Raw genomic sequence first — 24,459 nt, 5'->3', positions numbered from 1 at the left:
TTATCTATTGTTCCAAGTGACTTTTTTCTTATTAAGAGTGATAACTCAGAATTTTTGTGTTCAAGTGAATTCTCATTATGAGATAAAATATAAGAAATATTTTTCCAATCCGAAATACAATTAGTAGCAATTGCGGCCTCACCTCCGAACGATTTACATGGTGCACAAAAAACAGCACCGGTGCTACAGGAGTATACTAAAATATCACGCAAAGTTGATTCACCATTTAAAAGTTTATGGTAAAACACATTTTTGTTCAAATATATGCTTTTATCGCCTATTGATCTTCTTGAATTAGAAAAATCACTGTTACAATTTTGATTAATGCCACATTGTACGAGAATGTCAGTTGTCGATTCACTGACACACAATTCTGCAGGATCATCACTAACTAGGTTATTTCTTTTTGTAATGTCTGACTCGACATTTAGTTTTTGTGAAACTGGAAATCAGTAACAATTTGCTTTTCTTCATTTTTAACTTTTGTTTCGTCTGTATTTACTTCTTTTACAACAGCTGCAGTGCCAGAAATATCATCTGTACTAACTGAAGTCGAACCAGCAACATTTTTTGCGAAAAAATTATCTACTCTGCGTTTTTAGAACATTGGCTTCTCGTTCTTGCCTTTCCTTTGATAATTTCCGAAATGCTGCCCCACTTAATTTTGCACGTTTGCTTTTTTCACTGTTATTAATGTTAAGGCACTTACAAAATTGTCAACCAACAATCAAAAGGAAAGAAAGAAAGAAAGATTGTATCCAGTTCCAATCGTACTACAGCGCACATGAGCACAAAGCTTTTTACTTTAAACACGGCACACGAGCACAAAGATTTTTCCTTTAAACACGAATCAATGAACTGACCAACTCGGATTACTCGATATAACTGTGCTATGAAATAATGACAATGCAAAATAATTTAATTTCATTGTCGCCTGTTTATCTGTTGTCAGTGAACAGTAGAAGCACACGTGCCGGCTGGAATTCGTCTCGTAAATAAAATGGGACAGTCCCTTTTTTGGCTTCTGTTTCCCGCGTTGCCGGAATTTTAGCTGGGAGGCAAATATGTTCTGAATATTCTTGATACTGTCTTTCTAATTTAAAAAGCAAAGAATTTTTGCAATTATTTGCAGTGAGGTGTGCTGGATCGACTCTTATCCCACTTATTCTTATAACATTTTAGCAGTTCCTGTAGGCAGGGGAGACAGACTACAAAGTTTAAGTAGTCTTGTTGGCAGCTGATGTGGTTTGTTGCCATTTGTGTGAACACTGCTGTCATGTCTACATGCAAATGCACCTTTTGTTCCAACATAAAATAAAAATAACCTTTCCTCGTAGAAAAATGCTTAGTTAAGAAGTTTAATATAAAATTTGCAGCCAGCCGGAGTGGCCGTGCGGTTCTACACGCTAAAGTCTAGAGCCGCTACGGTCGCCGGTTCTAATCCTGCCTCGGGCATAGATGTGTGTGATGTCCTTAGGTTAGTTATGTTTAATTAGTTCTAAGTTCTAGGCAACTGATGACCTTAGAAGTTCAGTCGCATAGTGCTCAAAGACATTTGAACCATAAAATTTGCAGTTCCATGTACTATGATATCGTGCAGGCTGCAAGCACAATAAATAAGACAAACGAAAGTTGGTTTCTTCTTCTTTTTTGCCAAAAAAGTAACTAAGTAAATAAATAAATAAAATTTTTAAACTGTTGCGAAGTGTATTTCACACATTATTAGATATTCTGCTTATGTTCTTTTCGTATAAACGTGTGATTAGTTTATCACACTTTTCAGGGGTCCTGATATTTTCACGGGGAAAATATGGTAGGTTTAATTAGAAGCCGACAACAATCTCAGAATAATAACGTTTCAAACATTGTATTGTAGAATGCCGTCCTGACAGCTTACTTCAAAATATTTTGAACAATCATGAAGATGATACCAGATGGAAACCCATTGTTAAATTTCCATTCAGTCACCAACTAAACTGTGTACATTTCCAAGCTTGTATTGTCCAATTTCGTTCTTAAGGCTTATTTAAACTAGCAAGTTGTTAACAATATTAAAATTTTTTTTCGTTTGTAAGCGCAGTCATTTTAAAACATAAAAGGTTAATTTGAGTACAGAACAAAAAATGCCGCACCCTTTAACATGCCACCCCCAGGCATGTGTCTAGTGGGCCTATATGTAAATCCGCCACTGTTCACAACCCCATAACAGGCCACAGCAGTCCACCCACCCCACCATCGCCCCACACCGAACCCTGGGTTATTGTGCGGTTCTGCCCCCAGTGGACCCCCCCCCTCCAGGAACGTCTCATAACAGACGAGTGTAACCCCAAATGTTTGCGTGGTAATGATGGTGTACGCATATGTGGAGAAAGTGTTTGCTCACCAATCACCGACATAGTGTAACTGAGGCGGAATAAGGGGAACCAACCTGAATTCACTGAAGCAGATGGAAAACCGCCATAAAAACTAACCACAGGCTTGCCAGCACACCGGGACCGATACGCCTTCCCGCTCGGGAAGCAGCGCGTTACACCACGTTTCGCCGGGCGGCTGAACATCAAGTGACTAAATTTTTCTTCACCAACCACAACAGCAGTGCACAAATAAAAAGAATTCCATGTCAAGTAACTATCTATAGTAAACATATGATAATGGAATGTCCTGGACGGAATTGTGGAAGGAGAGAACCTATTACCCCATACATTATGCAGTTGACACGTACATAAGTAACACCGAAATTGTGAGCTTTCTTACAATATCCTTCTTCAGAGGTAGCTAATACAAAACACACATATACAGGGCGTATCTCCTGAGAGTCGTTAGGCACAGCTAGAGTCAGTCCAAACAAATGCTGTTCATCACATATTTCATGTGACACAAAGCGTTGATGGAAAGAGTTGGTTTGTTTCCTGTTACAAATGAAATGATCTTTAATGTGGGATTTTACATGTCCATTCAACAGAGCAGTCCAAAAATTAGTCTAGCGTGATATTCATTTTGCCAATATGTATTAAAAGGAACCGTAAAACACAAGTAATAATGAGTACTCCAGCAATGACAGCACCACCCTGGCCTAAACTGACTGCTACTGCCACAAAGAAGCATGCTGCTGTCATTGCTGGAGTACTGGTTATTATTCATGTTTCACAGTTCCCGTTCATACATATAAGTAAAATGAATATTGCACTAGACAAATCTGCTAGTGCTCTATGAAATGGGAACGTAAAATTCAGATTTAAAAATAATTTTGTTTGAAATGGGGAAACAAACCAATGCATTCCATCAATGCTGGGCATTGTACGAACAGTGGGATGGGGAGCATTTGTTTCAGCTGATGTCAGCTACACATTGCAAAAACAAAACAGCAAATATCTGCCAAAACACCAGACAAAATGCACCAGATGAACGTTAGGAGATAGTCTCCAGTATACACTGATGAGCCAAAACATTATGACCACCTACTTAAAAATCATATTGGTCCACTTCTGGCATGCAATTCAGCAGTAATTCTGTGTGCCAGGGATTTTACAAGTACTTGATAGGTTACCAGGTGTTTGTGGCACCAGATGCTTAAGCACAGGTCACAGACTTCCAACAATTCGCGGGCAGTCGGTCTGTGGGCACAGAGCTGGTGCCCGATAGCATCGCAGTTTGGTTTCATCGGATTCAGATAAGCTGAATTTGATGGCCGAGACATCGACGTGAGTTCACTGTCGTGCTCCTGAAACCACTGCATCACGATTCAGGCCTTGTGGCACTGACAGTTACCCTGCTAGAACATGCCACTGCTGTAGAGGAAGGCATCAACTGACTAATAATGTTCACATAGTCCACAGCTGTCATGGTTACTTTGGCTATTACCGCAAGTCTCATGGAAGCTCAGATGGATGTGCCCCAACAATGCTGCTCTCACAGGCCTGCGTTTGTGGCGTGTCGCGTGTTTCGAGCAGCGATTTGTCTGGATGACAGCGGCTGTACTCTGTCGTCAGATCTGCTACAGATTGCCACCTATCCTGTTTCAGAGAGTGGGCAAGTCTCCAACCCCTATGTTCTGTGATGAGGTATGGCTGTCCAACTTCTTGTTGCCTATGCACAGTTTCAACATTCTTCAACCACTTTCCACAGATGCTCACGACAGTAGCACGCGAACGACAGACCGGCTGCACCGTTTCCGAGATGCTCGCTCCCAGGCACTGGGTCACGACACTCTGGCTTTCGTCAGTGTCACTTCGGCTGGCAGATTTCCGCATTTACACCACTTATCGTAGCTAGAATGATTTCCCATTCGTCTCTGCTCCACTCGTATACTTCTCTTGCCACATCATGTGCCCTCAGTGCCACCAGGCAGCATACAAACCCACTGTGGGCAGTGGTCATAAAGTTTTGCCTCATCAGTGTATGCGTGGCTACATTGTCCCAGAGAACTACTGAAACTTTTTTGAGGGGTTTTCATTGGTGTGTGGCTACCCCAGTAACAGTAAAAGATGAGTTTTATTTTATTTTGTCATCTATCCCTGCTGTGCACGTAAAACATTTCGTATCAGCAAAATCACCTACCGATTTGTGTAGTTGTGTCATTCCAGATCAATGCAAAATGAAGAAAGGGAAGAAGATTATGGTTTAACATCCCATTGACAATGAGATCATCACAGACACAACCCAAGCTCAGATTGGGGACGGATAGGGAAGGATCTTGGCCACACCTTTTCAAAGGAATCATCCCTGCACTTGCCTTAAAGGATTTAGGAAAATCACAGAAAACCTTAAATCAGGGTGGCTGGATATGGATGGAATGATGTAGTTGGTGCCGGGACAATGTATCAGTACATCTGTGTGTAACAGTGAGGGGGTTACCTTTACTAATTCCATTATATGTATCTAGTACAAGATCTGATTGATGGACTGTCCAAATACTTCATGTTCTGAGAACATGCCAGAACTGATGGAGTCTCTCTCCACTCTGAATGTGCTCATCTCACTACAGGCAGTGCCAAAATTGCCACCCCTCTGGACTGGGTTCTCTACAAGAAGTGACACCAAACTTGCTCAGCCATTTGACTGCTGGTGTGAGTGCTGTTCACATCACCACCTGCATCATCTGCCACTAGTTTGCTGCTGGCATGGACTTTCAGCAGATACTAATTGGTGTGGTACTTGTGCAGTTAGTGAAAGTGTTTCACATGGCTCATTTAACAACATTGCTATAACTTGCTTTATAACCCTTTTATGCGGTAAACCACCAGAAAGGAGATCACAGATATGGTTCTAACTTGACAAATTTCACAAAACAACATAAGGGATGCCATCACCAACAACTTTAGATGATGACAGAACAAATGGAATATGCAGAGCAGCATAGGCAGCAAGAAGAATCTCTCCACTTACAGCTATCCCATCCACCTTAATCATCAATCTCACAACAACACTGGGTGCCCAGCTTACAATTGCCTCTGTTTCCTCCTTCGATGAAACCTATGAGGACTCGGAATGGAACATTTGCTCTTTCTGGCGACACTTCATGGCATTCCACGTCAATGACACTGACCTTCGGCATTTTTCTTGTCTTGGTTGGACCGTGAATTGTCTTGAATCTCAGTAAACTCTTCCTGTTAGATGATACTGTAGGCTAGTCATCATAATGTTCCTAATAATGTAATGTAATTATAATATTCCAGCTACAAGTATGTGCAATGATGCGCTACTATAATTTGGTATGACAACGCTCTTTGCTCTGACAATGCTCTTTGCTGAAAAAAAAGAGGAGCATCTAGGTTTTCTTGTAATTGTTGGAGACAAGAAATGCCGATTGGACATTATGCCTTTTTGAGGTCAGATAAGTTTGCACAGAGAAGTAATTTGAAGTGCAGAGGTCAATATGTAATTGCGATTATCAAGAATAAAAATTGAATTTGTGGGAAAAAAGGGAGGTAAATATTTTTACGGACCTTTATTTGATGTTGGATCCTTGGACCGTCATAAAAACTGTTAGTTTAGCAATACAGTGCATAGTGATTTCTTCGCAAATTAACAATACTGGGCAAATCTGCTACTATCACGGTCCGAACGACGCACAATATTTCGCCATCAGCTGGTATGTTCAAGACGTTCCCTAATCAACCAGTTTGTTAGTCAGAAGATATCATACTGCCACTGTTGTTCAACCTTATCATTCTGAAAGTGTTTCCAGAAAAGAAAATTTTACGGCCACTGTGACTATTGTAGCTGCTAAGGGAGATGGCATCTTCATCGCAAGTTGTAGCAGTTTTCTTCGACTTTGCCTGGCATTCTCTTACAACCGGAGAAGCAGAAACCTCCGACTACCAACTCATCCTGTACCTGACCTGTTCTCTCTTTACAGCAACCATGAAGAAAACACACTCATCTGTAGTCAAATTTTTTCACAGATTGTTTCTATTAGGTAAAAATTTTATAATGTACTTATGTAGGCAAAAAAATTCAAAAGAGAGGTTTTTTAATGCAGTACCTGTCTCATCTGTGTCAGAGTCAAAGAGTGAGAAGTTAATTAATTAATCATTTTTGTTTTTTGCATTGCACTTTCATTTTACCATTATCATAAATCTGTTGCCTGCCAGAAAATTATATTTATCAAAAGTGCAACGTGGTGTAAGCCCACCTCCACTTTTAACAGCATAAAAAAACAAGAGGGCAATTGTATTTACTGTGGCAACTGAGTTAAGTTATGTTGGCAGAAAGTGTGACACCAGAAATGATAAATCCCCACGGAAACAGTCTTACGCTGATTGCCTCATCTGCAAATTCATTGTACTGTTTGTGCCCTCAAAAGAGGTCCACTGTGAAGCACTAAAGCTTGCGAATTATGCATCGTATGACATGTTCCTAATAGTGCAAGTGTTTTAAGTAAATCAGGCTTCCACTAAGCACCTACAAGTTCCTAAAGAAGCAGCAGAAATATAGGTCCCACAACATCAGTCTCCAGATTTACTGGTGACACTGTCATCCTCCAGTTTTTTGTTCATAATGTCCTCCTATCACCAAAAGAAGCAACTGCTTTCAAGTTATATTTTTTCAGCCAGCATGACATGTCACACGGGCCAAAGTTTTTGGACAAGTGCACAGTTTGTGGTAAACAAAGTCACACTGACACAATATGGCAGCACAGCTAACCACATCTCTATCTGCCAAACCCTTCTTAAAAGTGTTGCTCCACAGTAAATAGGCCCAAATGCTGTCTTCTTGGTGTACTACCAATAGTTCCCAGAACATTACTTTTCAAGCTGACAATAGAGCATCACTTACTTATGATTACTTTCCCTGCACTTAACCATCTTTGTCACCTACACCACAATGATTAATCTGCTACAGAATAATCCAATATTGACAGAAAGTTTTTCACAGTCAATGAAGTCTACAAAGCTGTCTAGATGCTTCTGTATACTAGCAATTGATCACATCGCTTTGGCAATATCTTAGCTCTTGATGTCTTAAAGGATTTTGGGGTTTACAACTTTTCCAGGGTATCAAAACAGTCTGGTAAGAATTTTTAAAACTATTTCTGCTGTGTTTATGTTGCACAACAAATTACTTGTTGGATATGACACTGAGGCCCTTGAATATCTGTGGTGACTTCTGAGTACTATGAAGGGTGATCAGAAACTAAGGTTACATGGCCAGTGTTCTTGTGTTTCATCCATTAATACTGTGCAGTATTTCTGATACATGGTGTTGGCAACTGTGCAGAGTTCCAGCCACCAGCCAACTACAGCACTAGTTGTAGATAAACACAAACATTGATTTGTTTGGAAAACTGGTCTCGCAAAGGAACCTGCTCAGTTACTCGATTTCTGTAGTCAAAACATGTAACTGTGGCTGAAATTCATCAGCAGCTGGTAGAGGTTTATGAAGAGACTGTAATGTCTCAACTGCACGTCACAGAATGGCGTCAAAAGTTTGCGGCCAATAGAGAACACATCACTGACACGGACTGCACTGGCTGATCCAGCATGGAATCAACAGATTTGAACACAGCTCACATGCACAAATTTGATTTAGGACAATAGAAGGCTCACTTTATACCATATGGTGGTAGAATTCATAAGGGTTTGTCTCATTTTTCACAATATTCTGCAGTACCTGGAAGTTTTTTCCCAATGAGCTCCATCATATCTGTCCAACCAAGACAAAGAGAGAAGTTCATGGGGGCAAGTCCACAACTTTTCCAATGGATCTCCATAGAATGGAACAATTTCTTCATCACATTGTTTTGGGTGGCAAAAAATGGATCCACCACTACACCCCCAGCAATAAGCATCATCAATGGAGTGGAAACACCCTTCCTCTCCAAAGACAAAGAAGTTTAGCATGACGTCATCTGTTGAGATGATGATGGCCACAATATTTTTGAGTGTCATACTCATGGAGTTTTTAAAAAGAGGGTATACAGTGTCCAATGACCGATACGACAAGACCTTCACTCGACTGCAAGAAGCAATGACTCAATTGCACAAAACAATCAGGAAAAAATGGCCAGGACTTCTCACCAAGGGTGTCATCTTCCTTCATGACAACATGCGACCTCATACCGACTACAAGACCACCATATGCCATTGGAGTGGTTTCATTGACACATCATCGACTACCCTCCCTACAGACCAGATCTCACTTCACACAACTTTCACCTTTTTTCATGTAGGAGGCCGTCGATTTGCTCCAGATGAAGAGGTGAAACACTTCACAGCAACATGGCTGAACATGAAGGGACAGGATTTTTACCATTAGGGCATATTCAATTTCATCCTATGAAATAACAAGTGCCTAAACCAGTATGGCAACTATGTTAAAAATAACCTAATGTATTTACTATCACTTACTGGTTGTATGAAATAAAATGTATATTTTTCACTGCAGGCTTTGTAATCTTAGTTTCTGATCGCCCCTCTTATTAACAACCAGGCTCTGGTTGATACTTATCCCATTCCTCACCACAAAGTCTCCTCTCCAAATTCACCTGTGTGAATGTTCTCCCTAAGATGACCTGTGTGAATGTTCTCCCTAAGGCGCATAACTGCAAAGACCATATGATGAAAACTCACAGTATTAAGCATTGATCATTACAACCTGTCATCTTACAATTACAAACAATTACTATTCAATATTTTTAGCCTCTCACATTGTTTTCATATTGTCTTGAACAGATTAATTGATCTGCCCCAGATGTGTCAGTTATTTTGATAACACGATTGTCACCAGACATGATTGTCACCAGATCAGTGCAGTGGGGGCACCTGTTTTATTCATAAGCTCTTCCAGAAATTCTAAGAATTCTGCCTCCAGTGTGCAGTCTTCACAAACGCATGTTCTCCCAAACAGATGTGAAATACCGAAGCCAAGGCAAGAAGGTATATTACAATCTGAGTACTCTTTAAGGCTACTGAAACTTAGTTGTCCCAAAAGTTGAAGTGCTCGTAAAAAGCAGTGGAGTACGCGTATTACTAGATACAGAAATCTGGCTGAAATTCAAAATTGACAGCAGTGAGATTTTTAGAGTAAATGCAAACATACATTGAAAATTAACAAGAAATGTAGGTAGTGTATTCACCACAGTAGACAAGTATGTCAAATCCATTGAAATAAAAATTGAAAATTTTAGGATGTACATAAGATTGTTTCGGCAAGATTTCATATCAAGGGGGAACCTACAATTTGGTACATTTATCGGCCACCTAACTCACTTCCAGATGTAATTAATAAAAAAATAAAAATAAAACTTCAGCTTGCTAGTATGTATATTCCCCGTAATACTTTCATTCAACAAGACTTCATTCATCCAGCAATCACTTGGTGTAGTTGCAACTTTGTAAGTGGTCTGCCATGTGCATGATCAGACATCCTGGGAAACAAGACTAAATGCTGTCAATGAAAACTTCACAGAAAGGTAGTTCGGATGCCCATTGGCGATAGAAATATATTAATTTAATGGCAACATATATACCTGACCTCTTTGAGGATGTTCACAACAGTGACATGAGGCAGTTGTAGCAACAATAATTACCAAAGTATAGAGACAAACTAAAGCAAGTAAATGATTTACATTTTCAGTGAACTAGATAAAGGGGCACTAGTGTCATATCTCAAGGGAGCACTGAAAATCTTTGCCACTGAACATATACATGTTCATGTTGAGGAACTTTGGCTCATATTTAGAAATTAGTTGACCAAGCAGTGCATAAATATAAACCTTGTAGAACAGTTCATGACAGGAGCTACACTCTATGATATAAAGTCTCTGTAAAGAAACTTTAAGAAGCAGCAACTACAGCACAATTGGTATGAAATGAAGAAAACAGCTACGGACAAAGAGATGCTAAATGAAATGCTGTTGGTTATCACAAGGGGAATGACAAAACCTTCAGTGACTGCAACAGCTGAATATTAATGAAATACCTCTCACAAAACCCAAAAAACCCTGATCGTATGTAAAGGCTGTCATTGGCACCTAAGTTAATGCCCTGACACTCATAGGTGACACATGAACTAAAACTGAGGAAAGGGGAGCAAAACTAGACGTGCTGAACACTACATCTATGTCTAAAACATCTACCTCTAAATCATACTCCGCAAGCCACTTAATGGTGTGTGGTGGAGGGTACTTCTGGTACCACTATCTGATCCCTCCAACCCTGTTCCATTCGTGAATAGTGCTGGGAAGAATGATTGTCGGTAAGCCTCTGTATTGGCTCCAACTTCTCGAATTTTCTCCTTGTGGTCAATATGCGAGATGTATGTGGGGGGAAGTAATATGTTGCCTGACTTCTCCTGAAAAGTGCTGTCCCAAAACTTCAATAGTACATCTCTCCGTGATGCACAACACCTCTCTTGTAACGTCTGCCAGTGGAGTTTGTTTAGCATCTCCGTAATGCTCTCTCAGCAGCTAAACGATCCCATGATGAAACGCGCTGCTCTTCATTGGATCTTCTCTATCTCCTCTATCAGTCCTACCTGATAGGGATCCCAGATAGATGAACAATACTCAAGAACCAGGCGAACAAGCACCTTATAAGCCACTTCTTTTGTGGATGAGTTACATTTCCATTCTTCTGATGAATCTGAGTCTGGTGTCTGCTTTTCCCACTATCTGTTTTATATGGTCATTCCACTTAAGGTCGCTCTGAATAGTTGTGCCTAGATATTTTACAGCAGACGCTGTCTCCAGCTGTTTGTCATCAATAGTGTAGCTGTACAGCAGTGGATTTCTTTTCTTGGGTATGCACAATATGTTACATTTATTTACATTCAGGGTCAACTGCCAGAGTCTGCACCATTCATCAATTCTCTGCAGGTTGTTCCGAAAATTCTTACTGTCTTCTGGCATTGCTACTTTGGTATAAACAACTGCATCATCTGCAAATAGCCTTAAAGAGCATCCGACGCTTTCTACTTGATCATTTATATATATTGTGAACAGCAACAGTCCTATCACACTTCCCTGTAGTACTCCAGATATTACCTTTAGATCTGTCGATTTAGTTCCGTGCATTAAAGCATACTGTTTAGTCTGTGAATTGAAATAGCTTCTAATAAGAAGAGACTTATTTTAATTTCCTGTGTGCTCTTTAGTTTAAACTCTTTAATTTTGGCATGTTTGTGTCTTTATCAGGCACAATTCAATGTTTTAGTAACTGTATAGCAGATAGTACCGCTGTTTGCATTGTAACAGTCATTCCCATTTTTGTTTGAAGAGTGAGTTACAGTTGTTAGATCCTTCAGTTGAGTGGCAGCTTCCATTCCAGCAGCAGCACACACTGAAGCACACTGTTTCGTTTGTGAGTTGACACAGCTACTAATAATAATAGACTTATTTTTAATTTCATGTGTGCTCTTCGGTTTAAACTCTTTAACTGAATGAACTCTGCAGAAAGGATTTTAGTGTCTATGTGCTCTTTGGTTTAAACTCTTTAACTGAATAAGGACTCTGCAGAAGAGATTTTAGTGTTTGTTTATTCTCCTCATTCATATTTTGCATGCATTCCATCAGCGACACCACAGTTGAGTAATTTTCACTTTTGTGGGAGGCTGTTTGTACTTTCTCAGTTACTCCTGACTGCTTTATTTGTATTTTTTGAGGCCTTATTCAGTTTTTTTTTTTTTTTTTTTTTTTTTTTTTTTTTTTTTTTTTTTTTTTTACACACACACAAAGTAAGATATGGCTATGGGGCTATGGACTGTGCATGTTGTGAACTGATGCAATGAGAGCTGGCTGCTGTCCATAAACAGCTGGAAGATGCAGTGGGCTCTGTCAACAGGCATCAGACTCCTGCCCAGAGCTGCAATGACATCAAAGTGCCAGTGATGAGACCTGCAATGAATCTGGTGCTGTTGGAGTCCCCTGGTGACTTGGTTGTTGCTGTATCTTCTGATATGCAACAGCTGACTTGTCTGTCTTCACTGAAGAGTGAGTTGCAGACAGTAGTAGGTTTGCATGTCACTGGGCAGAAGGCAAAAGTGGGTATGGGCTGCATAGCTGGCTGCTTACTCCTTAACAACATGTATGAGGTGCCACCCAGTGCTGATAATACTCTTGAGCCAGCACAGGATGCCTATCCTGCTGGGCTAGTGGCCAATTTTCCTGCCCAGTCTGGATGAGTGTAGCAAGTGCAGAGGTCATTGGGAATCCAATGTTAGGCTGGTAATGGAGCCCCTCAGGGAACTAGCACGCATCGTGACAAGGAATGCCAGCATGCAGTCGGTATGTTTGCCAGGGGTGGGTGTTGGTGGAGGGGGTGTCTCAGAGATATGGAGGAGACTCTGCCAGCAGCTATTGAGGACACTGGGTGCAACTGGCTGCAGTGGCTGAATTTTGTGAAGGCAACCTGCATCGCATGTGGAGTGTAGGCTAAGCTCACTATCTGTAGCATTGTACCAAGGGTTGATCACAGTTCTCTGGTTTGGAGTGAAGAGGAAAGTCTAAGCCAGAGTCTCAGATGATTTTGAGATGCTATTTGATGTGGATTTCTATACCTCTGCTATTGGGTGGAGAATTGTAGGGTTCTTCTTGATAGTCCAAGTATGCACTGCATGCAAGAAGCAGCTGCTAGTGTAGCATTGTACATGTGATGTGTACATGGAGGTATTTAAGGTCAGAGGAAAGACCCATTGGGATCAGTGACAAACTGCCTCCCAGAATAGAAGATACATCAGCCACAATGTTCTCAGACAATGCTTCTTCTCACAGACTGGATATAGAAATAATTACTACCATATTAGTAAACTGCAGGAGCATCCAAGGATAGGTCCCAGAATTAATATCGTTTATTGAAGGCTATAATACCCAGATAGTATTAGGAACAGAAAGTTGGTTGACACTGCAAGTGAATAACAATGAAATCTTAAGTTCAGAGTCGAATATTTATGGTGGGGATAGGTTAGTCATCAATGGTGGCAGCATATTTATTGCAGTAAACAATTCAATAATATCTAGCAAGGTTATGATGGATTCCGAATGGGAATTAATCTGGGTAAAGTTCAGCATCAGAGATTGGTCAAAAATAGTAATGAGATGCTTTTATAGACTGCCTGGGTCAAGAGCTGTAGCAGTAGTGCACTTCAGAGAGAACTTGAATAACAGCATTAATGACTTTCCTGATCATGCTGTCATAATAGGGGGAGTATTCAACTTCCCAGGTATAGATTGGGTGCCAGGGACAGGGAGTCATGTGACATTATTCCAAATATCTTGACCAAAAATTACTTTGAATTGATAATTTGGGAACCAACTCATGAAGGTAACATCTCAGACCTCCCAGCAACAAACAGACCTGAAGTTATCAAATCAGTTAATGTAGTGTAAGGTATCAGTGACCATAAGGCTGTGATAGCAACTATGATTGTTGATATTACAAAGAATGTTAAGAAAGGCAGGGAAATATTTTTGCTTAGCAATAGTGACAGGATACAAACTGCAGAGCATCTGTCTAGTCAACATCATTTACTAAGCAAGAGTGACAGTATATAAACTGCAGAGTATCTGTCTAGTCAACATCAAACATTCAGTGTCGAGAAAGATGTGGAGCATAAATGGAAAAAATTCAGAAGCATTGTTCAATGTGCCTTAGACAAGTATGTTCCCAGCAATGTCTTACAGGATAGGAAAGACTCACCATGGTTTAATAGCTATGTTAGAAACAGAGAGAGCTGCATTACAGATTCAAGAGCAGTCAAAGCCTAGCTGACAAGCACAAGCTGAACGAAGCAAAAATGAGCAAAATGAGAGCAATGAGAAAAGCATTGAATTATCCTGAAAGTAAAATGTTGTCAATTAATCTCACTAAAAACCCTAAGGGGTTACTCAATGACCATGCTGGCACCAAAACGGAAAATAACAGACAGAAGGCTGAAATGCTGAATTTCGTCTTTTGATAGGTAAAGTCTATGGGATCAAACTGCTGAGGTCGTCGGTCTTGTCTTCTGAAATTGTTTCACCATGGAAGACTGTAATACAGTCTCTCCTTTCAATCATCAGACAGATGTTGAAATGGTGGATGTTGAAATAACTGATTGTGAAACAGAAAAGCAAATATAGACACTTAGTAATGGAAAGGCATCAGAACCAGATGAGATGCCTGTAATATTCTACAAAGATTATGTCAATGACCTTGCTCCCCTTCTAGCAGCAGTTTTTTGTAGTTCACTGTAGCAACAAAGAGTACCTCTTGCCTGGAAAAACACAGAGGTCATTACCATTTTGAAGAAGCGTCATAGGACAGATGAACATGATTATAGGCCTTTATCATTGATGTCAATCTGTTTTAGAATTATGGAACATGTTTTACACTCAAGAATTATGAAATTTTTGGAGAAAATATAAAAATCAACATGGATTCCACAAACAGAGAGAGCCTGTGAAGCCCAGCTCACTCTTGTCCTCCACGAGATCCATAGTGCCGTAAACATCAGTGCTCAGGTTGATGCCATGTTGCACAAGTTCAGGGAGGTATTTTACATTGTCCTGCACTGCCGTTTAGTGAAAAAAAATGAGCTTACTGAGAATTGCACCAGATTTGTGACTAGACTCAAGACTTCTTTGTGAATAGAACACAATACGCTGCTATTAATGGAACAAAATTCACAAATGTAAAGGTAATTTCCAAGGAAGTGTGATGGGATCATTACTGGTTACAACATATATAAATGACCTAGCAGAAAGCATTGGAAACTCTTTAAGACTGTTTGCAGAAGATACACTTGTCTATCAGAAAGCTGTGATGCCAAAAAACAGTACTAATTTGCAGAATGACATACACAGTATTGATAAATGGTGCAGGTTCTGGCAGTTGACGCTGAACATGAATAAGTGTAACATATTGTGCATACATAGGAAAAGAAATCCAGTACTATACTGTTGATGACAAATTGCTGGAAACAGTATCTACCATAAAGTACCTACGGGTAACTATAAGAGTTAACTTAAACAGAATGACCACATAAAACAAACAGTACGAAAAGCAGATGCAGTACTGAGATTCATAGGAAGAATCTTAAGGAAATTTAACTAATCCATGAAAGAAGTCGCTTGAAAGGTGCTTGTTCAACTGATTCTTGGGTACTGTTTATCAGTCTGGGATCCTTACCAGGTACATCTGCATCTACATGATTACTCTGCTATTCACAATAAAGTGCCTGGCAGAGGGTTCAATGATATGAAAGACAGAGAAGGTGAGAAAATCCAACAAAGGGCAGTGCATTCATCATGGGATCCTTTGGTCAGTGTGAAAGGTATGAATGGTGAGCTCCATGTGGTTCCCAAGCAGGAGTAAGATCACATGTGCCTCTGGCCACACTTACCGCTGACACCACAAAACTGCCAAGCATCTCTACTCTCATGTCGTGAAAGAGTTTACTGGAGGGTGGAATGTTACTCTGCTATCTTCAGTGATGAGAGTAGGTTCTGGCTGTACACAAATGATAATCGTACACATATATGGCACATACCTGGTGAACTGCCTATTCCAGAGTGCATTAATCCATAATAAACAGGTCCCATCCCAGGCTTCATTGAGTGGGGGTACATCAGTTACAACTAGCAGTCACATGTGGTGTGTCTATAGGGTAAAGTAACCAGTGCCCACTAAGTTGCACAAGCTATTATCCCTGTTCCACTGCCATTTCTTCACAGGAAGGTGATATGCTTTTTCAACAGGACAATGCATGTCCACATACACAACATGCATAAGCCGGCCGAAGTGGCCGTGCGGTTAAAGGCGCTGCAGTCTGGAATCGCAAGACCGCTACGGTCGCAGGTTCGAATCCTGCCTCGGGCATGGATGTTTGTGATGTCCTTAGGTTAGTTAGGTTTAACTAGTTCTAAGTTCTAGGGGACTAATGACCTCAGCAGTTGAGTCCCATAGTGCTCAGAGCCATTTGAACCATTTTTTGAACAACATGCATAACAATTGCCCTGGCCAACAAGATCACCATATCTCTCACCAACAGAACACATAAAGGACATGATGAAGCAGGAACTTACTCAATCTCCATGGCCTGCAAGGACTATTGCCAAATTGCAACAAAAGGTGCAACATGCTTGGGACAATCTGTTACAAGATGCTACTTGGCACCTTTAATATTGTTTGCATATGAGAATACACAACTGCTTTGCCACCAGAAGGAAGTACACTGTGTATTGATGCAACTGGACACCCTTTACTGTGACACATTTCATTTGATCCAAATTTGTTATCACATATTCCTACAGTGATGAAATACCTGTCACTTCACTTGTCAATAGTGACCTAGTCCTTGAGGGTGTTGACTTTTTTTTCTAGCAGTGTATTTTAATTTGCCTTTTAATTTCCCAGTTACCTTACAATACAACATCATTTAGTGTCTTATTTGAGCAAGAGAATTTGATTGTATTGGGAATGATGTTTACGAATTGTAGCAAACAGTGCTGATGTAATGATAAGGGTATGTGTTCTTCTGACTGTCCAGTTACAAAAATTATTTATGTTATTTTTTATATTAGACTAGAGTGATGATTGAAATGCCACTTGCCTTATCAGTCCCCCCCCCCCCCCCATGCCCTCCCCCCTTCTCCCCTCCCCCCTCAAGCATACTGAACCTTTGGATCCCATGTACAATTATTAATCATTCTTACAGCCTATCTACAATTGTTCCTTTGATAATTGTACATAATGTAGTTATTTTAATTTTAATTTGTTAAAATATTATATTTAAAATTTACATTATATGCTTAAACTGATGAATAAACTACAAAGAAATGTGTAAGAGCCAGAAATCTTAGAACTGGTGTTAATGTAACAACAGACTTAGCATATTTAGAAATGCTGTTAGGGGAGAGCCATCTAATGTGTTAAGTATTTATAGCTTCTGAGGTTATGCTGTCTGCTGTTCATTAAATCCATTTTATTGCATGCAGCTGTTGTTACAATATTGTGAGATAAAAAATGGGGGGGGGGGGGGGGAGGGAGGGAGGAGGGAGGCTTGGGTGGAGGGTGTCAGAGGTACTAATATTGTGTAGGGTTCCCTTGACATAAATGTAAACATAATTAAGATCATGGACTGACTTATACTGTATGATTAAAAGCAGCAGATGGTTCCTCGTAAAACTAATGTGCAAACAGTGATACAGTATTCATCATATAGAACATACAGATAACTTTCGTCATCTCAAAGGGCACACTTTAGTCATCTCAACAGGGCACTCCAGATAGTATGAGGGTGTGCTGAAAAGTAATGCCTCCCAAGTTTTAATGCGAAACCTATTGCTATTTTTCAAATAAAATATACTTTATTAACATTCTACATCTTAATTGGTTGGTTTTTGGGGACTCAATAGTGCTCAATAGTGGCAATGGAGGTGAACAATTCCCAGTCAGCCCATATGCAGGGGCGCCCAGATGAGTGACACTGTAGCAGTGACAGAAAGATTGGAAAGTGGTCACTACCACACAAGTCGTCATGCACACTTCATTGGACAGATGGTAAAAGGATAGGGCTGCAGATCGAAAGGTCAATGGCTGAGTATGTGCTATGTGCCACACTGAAATGTGTGAAGGCACCGCACCATTATTTAAGCGGGGAAAGGTCGAGCTGTGCCAACACTTGCTCAATGACAGTACCTTGGCCTGTTGCCACTGATCCACCCCACAGAGGGTTATGGGCATTGAAGTCGCCCAGTAACAGAAAAGGTGGCAGCAATTGGGCTATAAGCACAGCCAAAACATACTGCAGGACATCACCATCCCGTGGAAGATAGAGGCTGCACACAGTAACAGCCTGAGGCATCCACACCCAAACAGCGACAGCTTCTAAAGGTGTTTGAAGAGGGACACACTCGCTGTAAAGAGAGTTAAGGTTGTAGATGCAGATGCCACCAGATACCCTCACATAAGCTGTCCAGTTCTTATAATAATCCCGAGAACCAAGGAGGGCGGGGCTTCGCATCGCCGGAAACCAAGTTTCCTGAAGAGCAATGCAGAGGAAAGGGGAAAGGCTGAGAAGTTGTCAAAGCTCAGCAAGGTGTTGGAAAAAACCACTGCAATTCCACTGGAGAATGACATTGTCCATGGCCAAAAAAGGCGTGAAGGGGCCGAGGAGGCAGATTACACTGCTGGGTCACCTGCTGCCACCGATTGCGTACCTATGGGAGCGACATCCATCATGTCTGAGGGACCGGCGAGATCTAGGTCCTCAGTGGACACCAGAATCTCCACCTCATCCTCAGATGCAGAGCTGGTAGGTAACGATGGTAGTGGGGGTGCCACCGCAATTCCCTTCGTCTTAGGGGTCTTCGGTTTTGATTTCTTGCGCTGTTCCTTGGGTTGCTCTAGCTGGGAGGGCTGCTTTGATTTAGTCTCCGGGACTGAAGAGGACTGCGAAGCCCTACAACCAGCTACCTGGGGCTTCTTCAACCACTGGCGGGTGTCTGCTTTGCCACTGGTAGGAATCTGGGAAGGGAGAGACCCAAGGGACCCCTTCCTAGTGAGAGAAGCCGAAGAAGACTTACGCTTCTCTGGCTTAGAGGTGGGGATGGATGTCCCCGATGGTTGGGCGGGTGCTGCTCCTGAGGTAGGTAGTGCGGGAGCAACAGGGAGGGAAGTGCCCCCCACCATCAAGGGGGCAGGTGTGGTCTTTCAGCTCTGAGAGCGGACTGTAATTTGTGCAATGGATGGAGCTGTAACAGGAGTGACAGTGGCAGCGTAAGATGTTGTCATGTGCATGGGATGGAGCTGTGCAAATTTCCTTTTAGCCTCAGTGTAGGTCAGTCGGTCCAGTGTCTTGTATTCCATTATTTTCCTTCCCTTCTGTATAATCCTACAGTCTGGCGAGCAAGGGGGATAGTGCTCTCCGCAGTTAACACAGATAGGAGGCAGGGCACATGGAGTATTGTGATGGGATGGACAACCACAATCTCGAAATATGAGGCTGGAAGCACAGCGGGAAGATGTACGGCCGAACTTAGAACACTTAAAGCACCACATCAGGAGAGGGATATATGGCTTGACATCACAGCTGTAGACCATCACCTTCACCTTCTCGGGTAATGTGTCACCCTTGAAGGCCAAGATGAAGGCACCGGGGGCAACCTGATTATCCCTTGGACCCCGGTGGACGCGCCAGACGAAATGGACACCTCGTCACCCTAAGTTGATGTGCAGCTCATCATCAGACTATAAAAGAAGATCCCTGTGGAAGATAATGTCCTGGACGATATTTAAGCTTTACCATATGTAAGCTTTTATGGTGTGTGATAGTAACTGAAACATCCCCAAACTTGCCATAAGTGAGTAACCTTCATGACTGGGCAGAGGACGCTGTTTTTATCAGAACTGACCCAGAGCGCATTTTGGACAAGCCCTCCACTTACCCAAACTTGTCCTCTAAATGCTCTACAAAGAACTGAGGCTTCGTCGCCATTAAAGACTCCCCATCAGCTCTCATTCAAACTAGGAAATGGGGCAAATAAGTCTCGCTGCCATCCTTAGCCTTTCGTTCCTCCCACAGTGTGGCCAAGGAGGGGAACGATATTGGATTGTATTTCTCCCCATGGGCGCCACCCAGCCTCAGGAAGGGCCACCTGGCAGGATGGCCATTGCCAGGAGTCCCAATGCCCCAGGGAGACAGGCATCTACTCCTTGGCATACATGGGGAGTTAACGACACAGGCATCAGCAGAGCGATCCCCGTGTTGCGTGTTGTCAGGGGGCTACCACCAACAGGGTACATGGTGGCCCCACCACAACCGACTGGCTACCGTGCTGGATATTAGGTGCAAGGAAGTCCATGGTCGTCGTCTTCACAGAAAGTGACACTGCACAGTGCATGGCAGAAATCGCACCCCAAGAGATGGAGAATGAGCGGGACTGCAATGCGACGATGAGAAATCAGGCAAAAGATCTCAATGCATGATGGACACAGTGCACCATGTAAGGTGCCCTTCCCCAATTGGCTTGCTCTTCAGAAAAATTTGGAAATATGGAGGTCAAACCCAAGAGGGGACCATCACATAAAGGCCGATACGTGTGAGACTCCTTTTAGTCGCCTCTTACGACAGGCAGAAATACCACGGGCCTATTCTAACCCCCAAACCTCCGGGGGGGGGGATTACATCTTAATTATTCATGTTTACATATTTATTTCTCTACACAGTCACCCTGGAGACAAATACATTTCTCCTAATGAGACACCAGTTTGTTGATACTGCCACCGCAGAATGTTTGACTTTGTTGGTAGAGCCACAATTTCACCTCTGCTTGCACTGCTTCATCACTATCAAAGTGAAGTCCTTAAAATGTTTTCTTTAGGTTTTGGAAACAGATGAAAATCAGATGTGGCCAAGTTGGGACTGCATGGAGAACAATCAATGACAGACAACCCAAGGCCCAAGGCATTGGATTGTTGCAGATGCTGCAGTGTTTGAGTGTGGTCTGGCACTATCATGCTGAAGCATAGGGTGCTCCATGTGTGGGCAAACTCTTCAAATTCATGAAACTTGATTACAGCATGCTGTTTCACATGGACTGACTACATTACCCACTGCCATGTCACACACTACAATTTGGAGCCCTCAAGAAGCAGAGGGCTGCAACTTGCACCTGCGACGCAGGAAAGTCAACCGAGTAATGTGCATCACATGTAATACTTCAACTAATATTGAGACTAGTATACAAAATTCAGAGGCCTTAGTTTTCAGCATGCCCTCATAAAATGGAAACGTGATGAAATATTTACAGCTAAAATGTGATCAAGGCTATTCACACTACTTCTCTCTTATCTTTACAGACTAACAATGAAATGCCAGCAGATGAGATTTTAGTAAAACCTGTCATAAAGTTAAAGAATGGACAAAGTATTCTGGTTTAGTTGACATTACTTAATTTTGTTGCAGAAATATGTTACATGTAGAGTAATAGGACAACCACGAACATGTGTTTGTCATAATTAATATAAAAATGGACCAGCAAAGTCAATATAGATCCTGTACCAAGGATTGTGAGCTTTAGGCATGGAGGCCAAAGATGGTCAGGAGCTTCCCGATTTTCTGCACACCTCCCATAGTCACAGACTTTGTCCCTGTTGATCTGTGACTGAGAAACATGTCACCAGTCCAGGTTCTTAGTGCAGGTCATTGTTGATTGGCTGCAGTGGATGAGACAAAATTGTAACTTGTAAGCTTTTGGGGAACCATGAAGTATTCTTTTCATGGCTCCAAGCAAACTGTTGGAGAAAGGTGGTGGTAGATTCTGAAGAGAGTATGCAGAGAAAAAGCAGCAGCATGTGTCAAACATATAAGGTTGCTAAAGGTATCACAATATCTGCTGGAGAGTGGGATACCCCTCAGTTTTTTGTGAAACTGTTACTGCAATGGTAAGAAAGTAATTTCAAGAATTTTGTAGCATACTGTTTACATGTAAACATAATTCTTTATGCTGATTGAATACAGAATAGAGTTCTATGAAGAAATGCAATAATGTAACAACTCTCAAGTGCTTGTGGTCAGTTTGAAATGTCTCTCCTAGTTGTAGGTACTGAGAAGTCACACCCACTGTTGCAAGTACTGTTTGGTTTCATCAGTTATATTGCAAAGTGGAACAAAAAGGGACAAGAAGGGCTTACAGTCCATTGTCATGTGAATCCATGCACAATAATGTTAAATATGGAAGTTTTCTATGTTGTGTCTGGTAACAAAACCAGCTTCTCAATCTCTGTATAGTTTTTCTGGGACTAGATGAAGGTCTTGGAGGCTTACATTGATTGTTCAGTTGTTACCCTTATTCACAATTCTCTATACTACATCATGAAATTTTTGAAGAGATATGTATGTTTCAATAGAATAACAAAAACATAAATTAAGTACTAAACAAGTGTAAATCACTCGTATATATGGTCAGCGCCAGCCGCAGTGGCCGTGCGGTTCTGGCGCTGCAGTCCAGAACCGCGGGACTGCTACGGTCGCAGGTTCGAATCCTGCCTCGGGCATAGGTGTGTGTGATGTCCTTAGGTTAGTTAGGTTTAAGTAGTTCTAAGTTCTAGGGGACTTATGACCTAAGATGTTGAGTCCCATAGTGCTCAGAGCCATTTGAACCATTTTATGGTCAGCAGTTGACTTATTCCACATAATAGTAAATAATGATAAACATGAATCAGGAAAATTCTCTAAAGTCTGTACTACTGTTATGAATACTGTATATAATTAGCAGCAAATAATTGTTACAGGGAAATATGTAAAACAATTTGCTAAACCCCATACTCATAGATATAACCATCTGTTTTAGCAGATTCAGTCCCACCATATACCCCCCCCCCCCCCCCCCCCTCTCTCTCTCTCTCTCTCTCTCTCTCTCTCTCTCTCTCTCTCTCTCTCTCTGTGTGTGTCAAGTAATATATTTTCAAATACAACACAGTGAAATATACTGACAGGACAAATTTTGTGCATGGAGTGACGGGAGAGGTATGAATCTAAGAGAGAAGTGCATATATGGGTGTGACATAAGGCTAATTTTGGATGCTGGAATACCACTCTAGAGGTAGAAAGTAAGTAGTAGCAAAAGTAGGTCGTAAATTGTATTTTTTGCACTTGGATCTGAGTAGGTCGCACAGTCAAAGTGGTGACAAAGCAATTAAATGATAAATTCACGAAGAGGTTGTCACTGTGAACTTCTGGTGTTAGCTTTCACTGACAATCCTAATATATGGATCATAGACCAAACCATCGTGTGATCTACTTATATGCTACCCAGTCTGTGTTTTGGTCCTCAACTTCTATCCATTGCTCAGTATGCTGAAAGCCCTCTTTGAGCTGACAATTTATAGTGCACTTCCTTCAGTCTCTCATGAACCAGTTATCTGATGGTCTGATGTTAACAGCAACAAATATATTCCCTTGCTGACACTTATCTATTCTAAAAGTTAAAAAAGTCATATTATTTTCAGTTTACATACAGTAATTTATCTCTCACTGGTTTTCATTAAGGTATCACTTGCAGCCAACTTCATTGTCACAAATTTTCATAGACAAAGTAAAAAACTGTTTCACTTTTCTGACACATCAACTATAAACATACATAAAAATAGGTCTTACGCACCTGCCTTGCAGATCCACTCGACGTACCCATTGAGCTCACGTTCCAGCTGCTGCTGCCTACGCAGCTTCAGGAACGTCTGACGGTTTTCAACTTTCTCTCTCTCCTTGGCAAATTCTCTGGTAAGGAAAAGGAAACTGGTGCAGTAACTACTGGGGAACTACAGTAAGTCATGCAGTCTTACCACATCCTATGGCAAGGTGTTAAAATAATGTGCTTATATGGAACTGCATACAGTTATACACAAAATTAAGTCACTAGAACAACAATATCTTATTCAATGTCTTTTCATCAAGACAGATTCAGTATTTGCAGTACAAAAGGTAGTACAAGGAACTGAAAGCAGTTCTTTTTACAAGACTTTAAATAGCAACATCATAAATCAAAATATTTGGATAAATACTGGTACTGCAGAGCTACAGAATGATAATACTTATTATTATAATACTAACAGGTTTCAGGAAATGTCAACTAACTTTTAAAAGCAACAAAGTTATGGGCATAATAAGGAGGTTATTTCATAGTGCCAATATAAGAACGTCACACATCTGTGACTGGAAAGCTTTAAGGGCATCAATTTAATGTATCTCACAAAATTGTAACTTGTTTATATGTAACTAGTTCATACCTATTGCACGATCGTAACGCCATCAATGATTGTTTAACGAATGGCAAACAATGTGAAAAACTGTGGGATATCAGTACTCTTCACTGGCAGCAGTACTGACTTTCTTGCATATTTTATAAATGGAATGACCCAGAATGAATCTTTCACTCTGTGTGCTAGACTGAAATTCAAACACAGAACTTTACCTTTCAGGGGCATTGCTATTAACAGCTGAGCTGTTTGGCCTGACCCACAGTCTGCCCAGTTTTAATTA

General features: G+C 41.2%; 1 protein-coding gene across 1 annotated transcript in view; it reads right to left on the bottom strand.

The window, feature by feature from the left end:
* Window positions 1-24,459, bottom strand: part of LOC126471040 (voltage-dependent calcium channel type A subunit alpha-1) — a 380,574-nt gene that overhangs the window by 255,287 nt on the left and 100,828 nt on the right. Inside the window, exon 8 of the mRNA XM_050099107.1 lies at window positions 23,582-23,697. Within this exon, the coding sequence (XP_049955064.1) occupies window positions 23,582-23,697 (116 nt within the window). The remainder of the gene's footprint in view (window positions 1-23,581; window positions 23,698-24,459) is intronic.

This window comes from Schistocerca serialis, chromosome 3 (assembly GCF_023864345.2).
Source record: "Schistocerca serialis cubense isolate TAMUIC-IGC-003099 chromosome 3, iqSchSeri2.2, whole genome shotgun sequence".
NCBI lineage: Eukaryota > Metazoa > Arthropoda > Insecta > Orthoptera > Acrididae > Schistocerca > Schistocerca serialis.
This window is presented reverse-complemented; position numbering and strand designations above follow the sequence as displayed.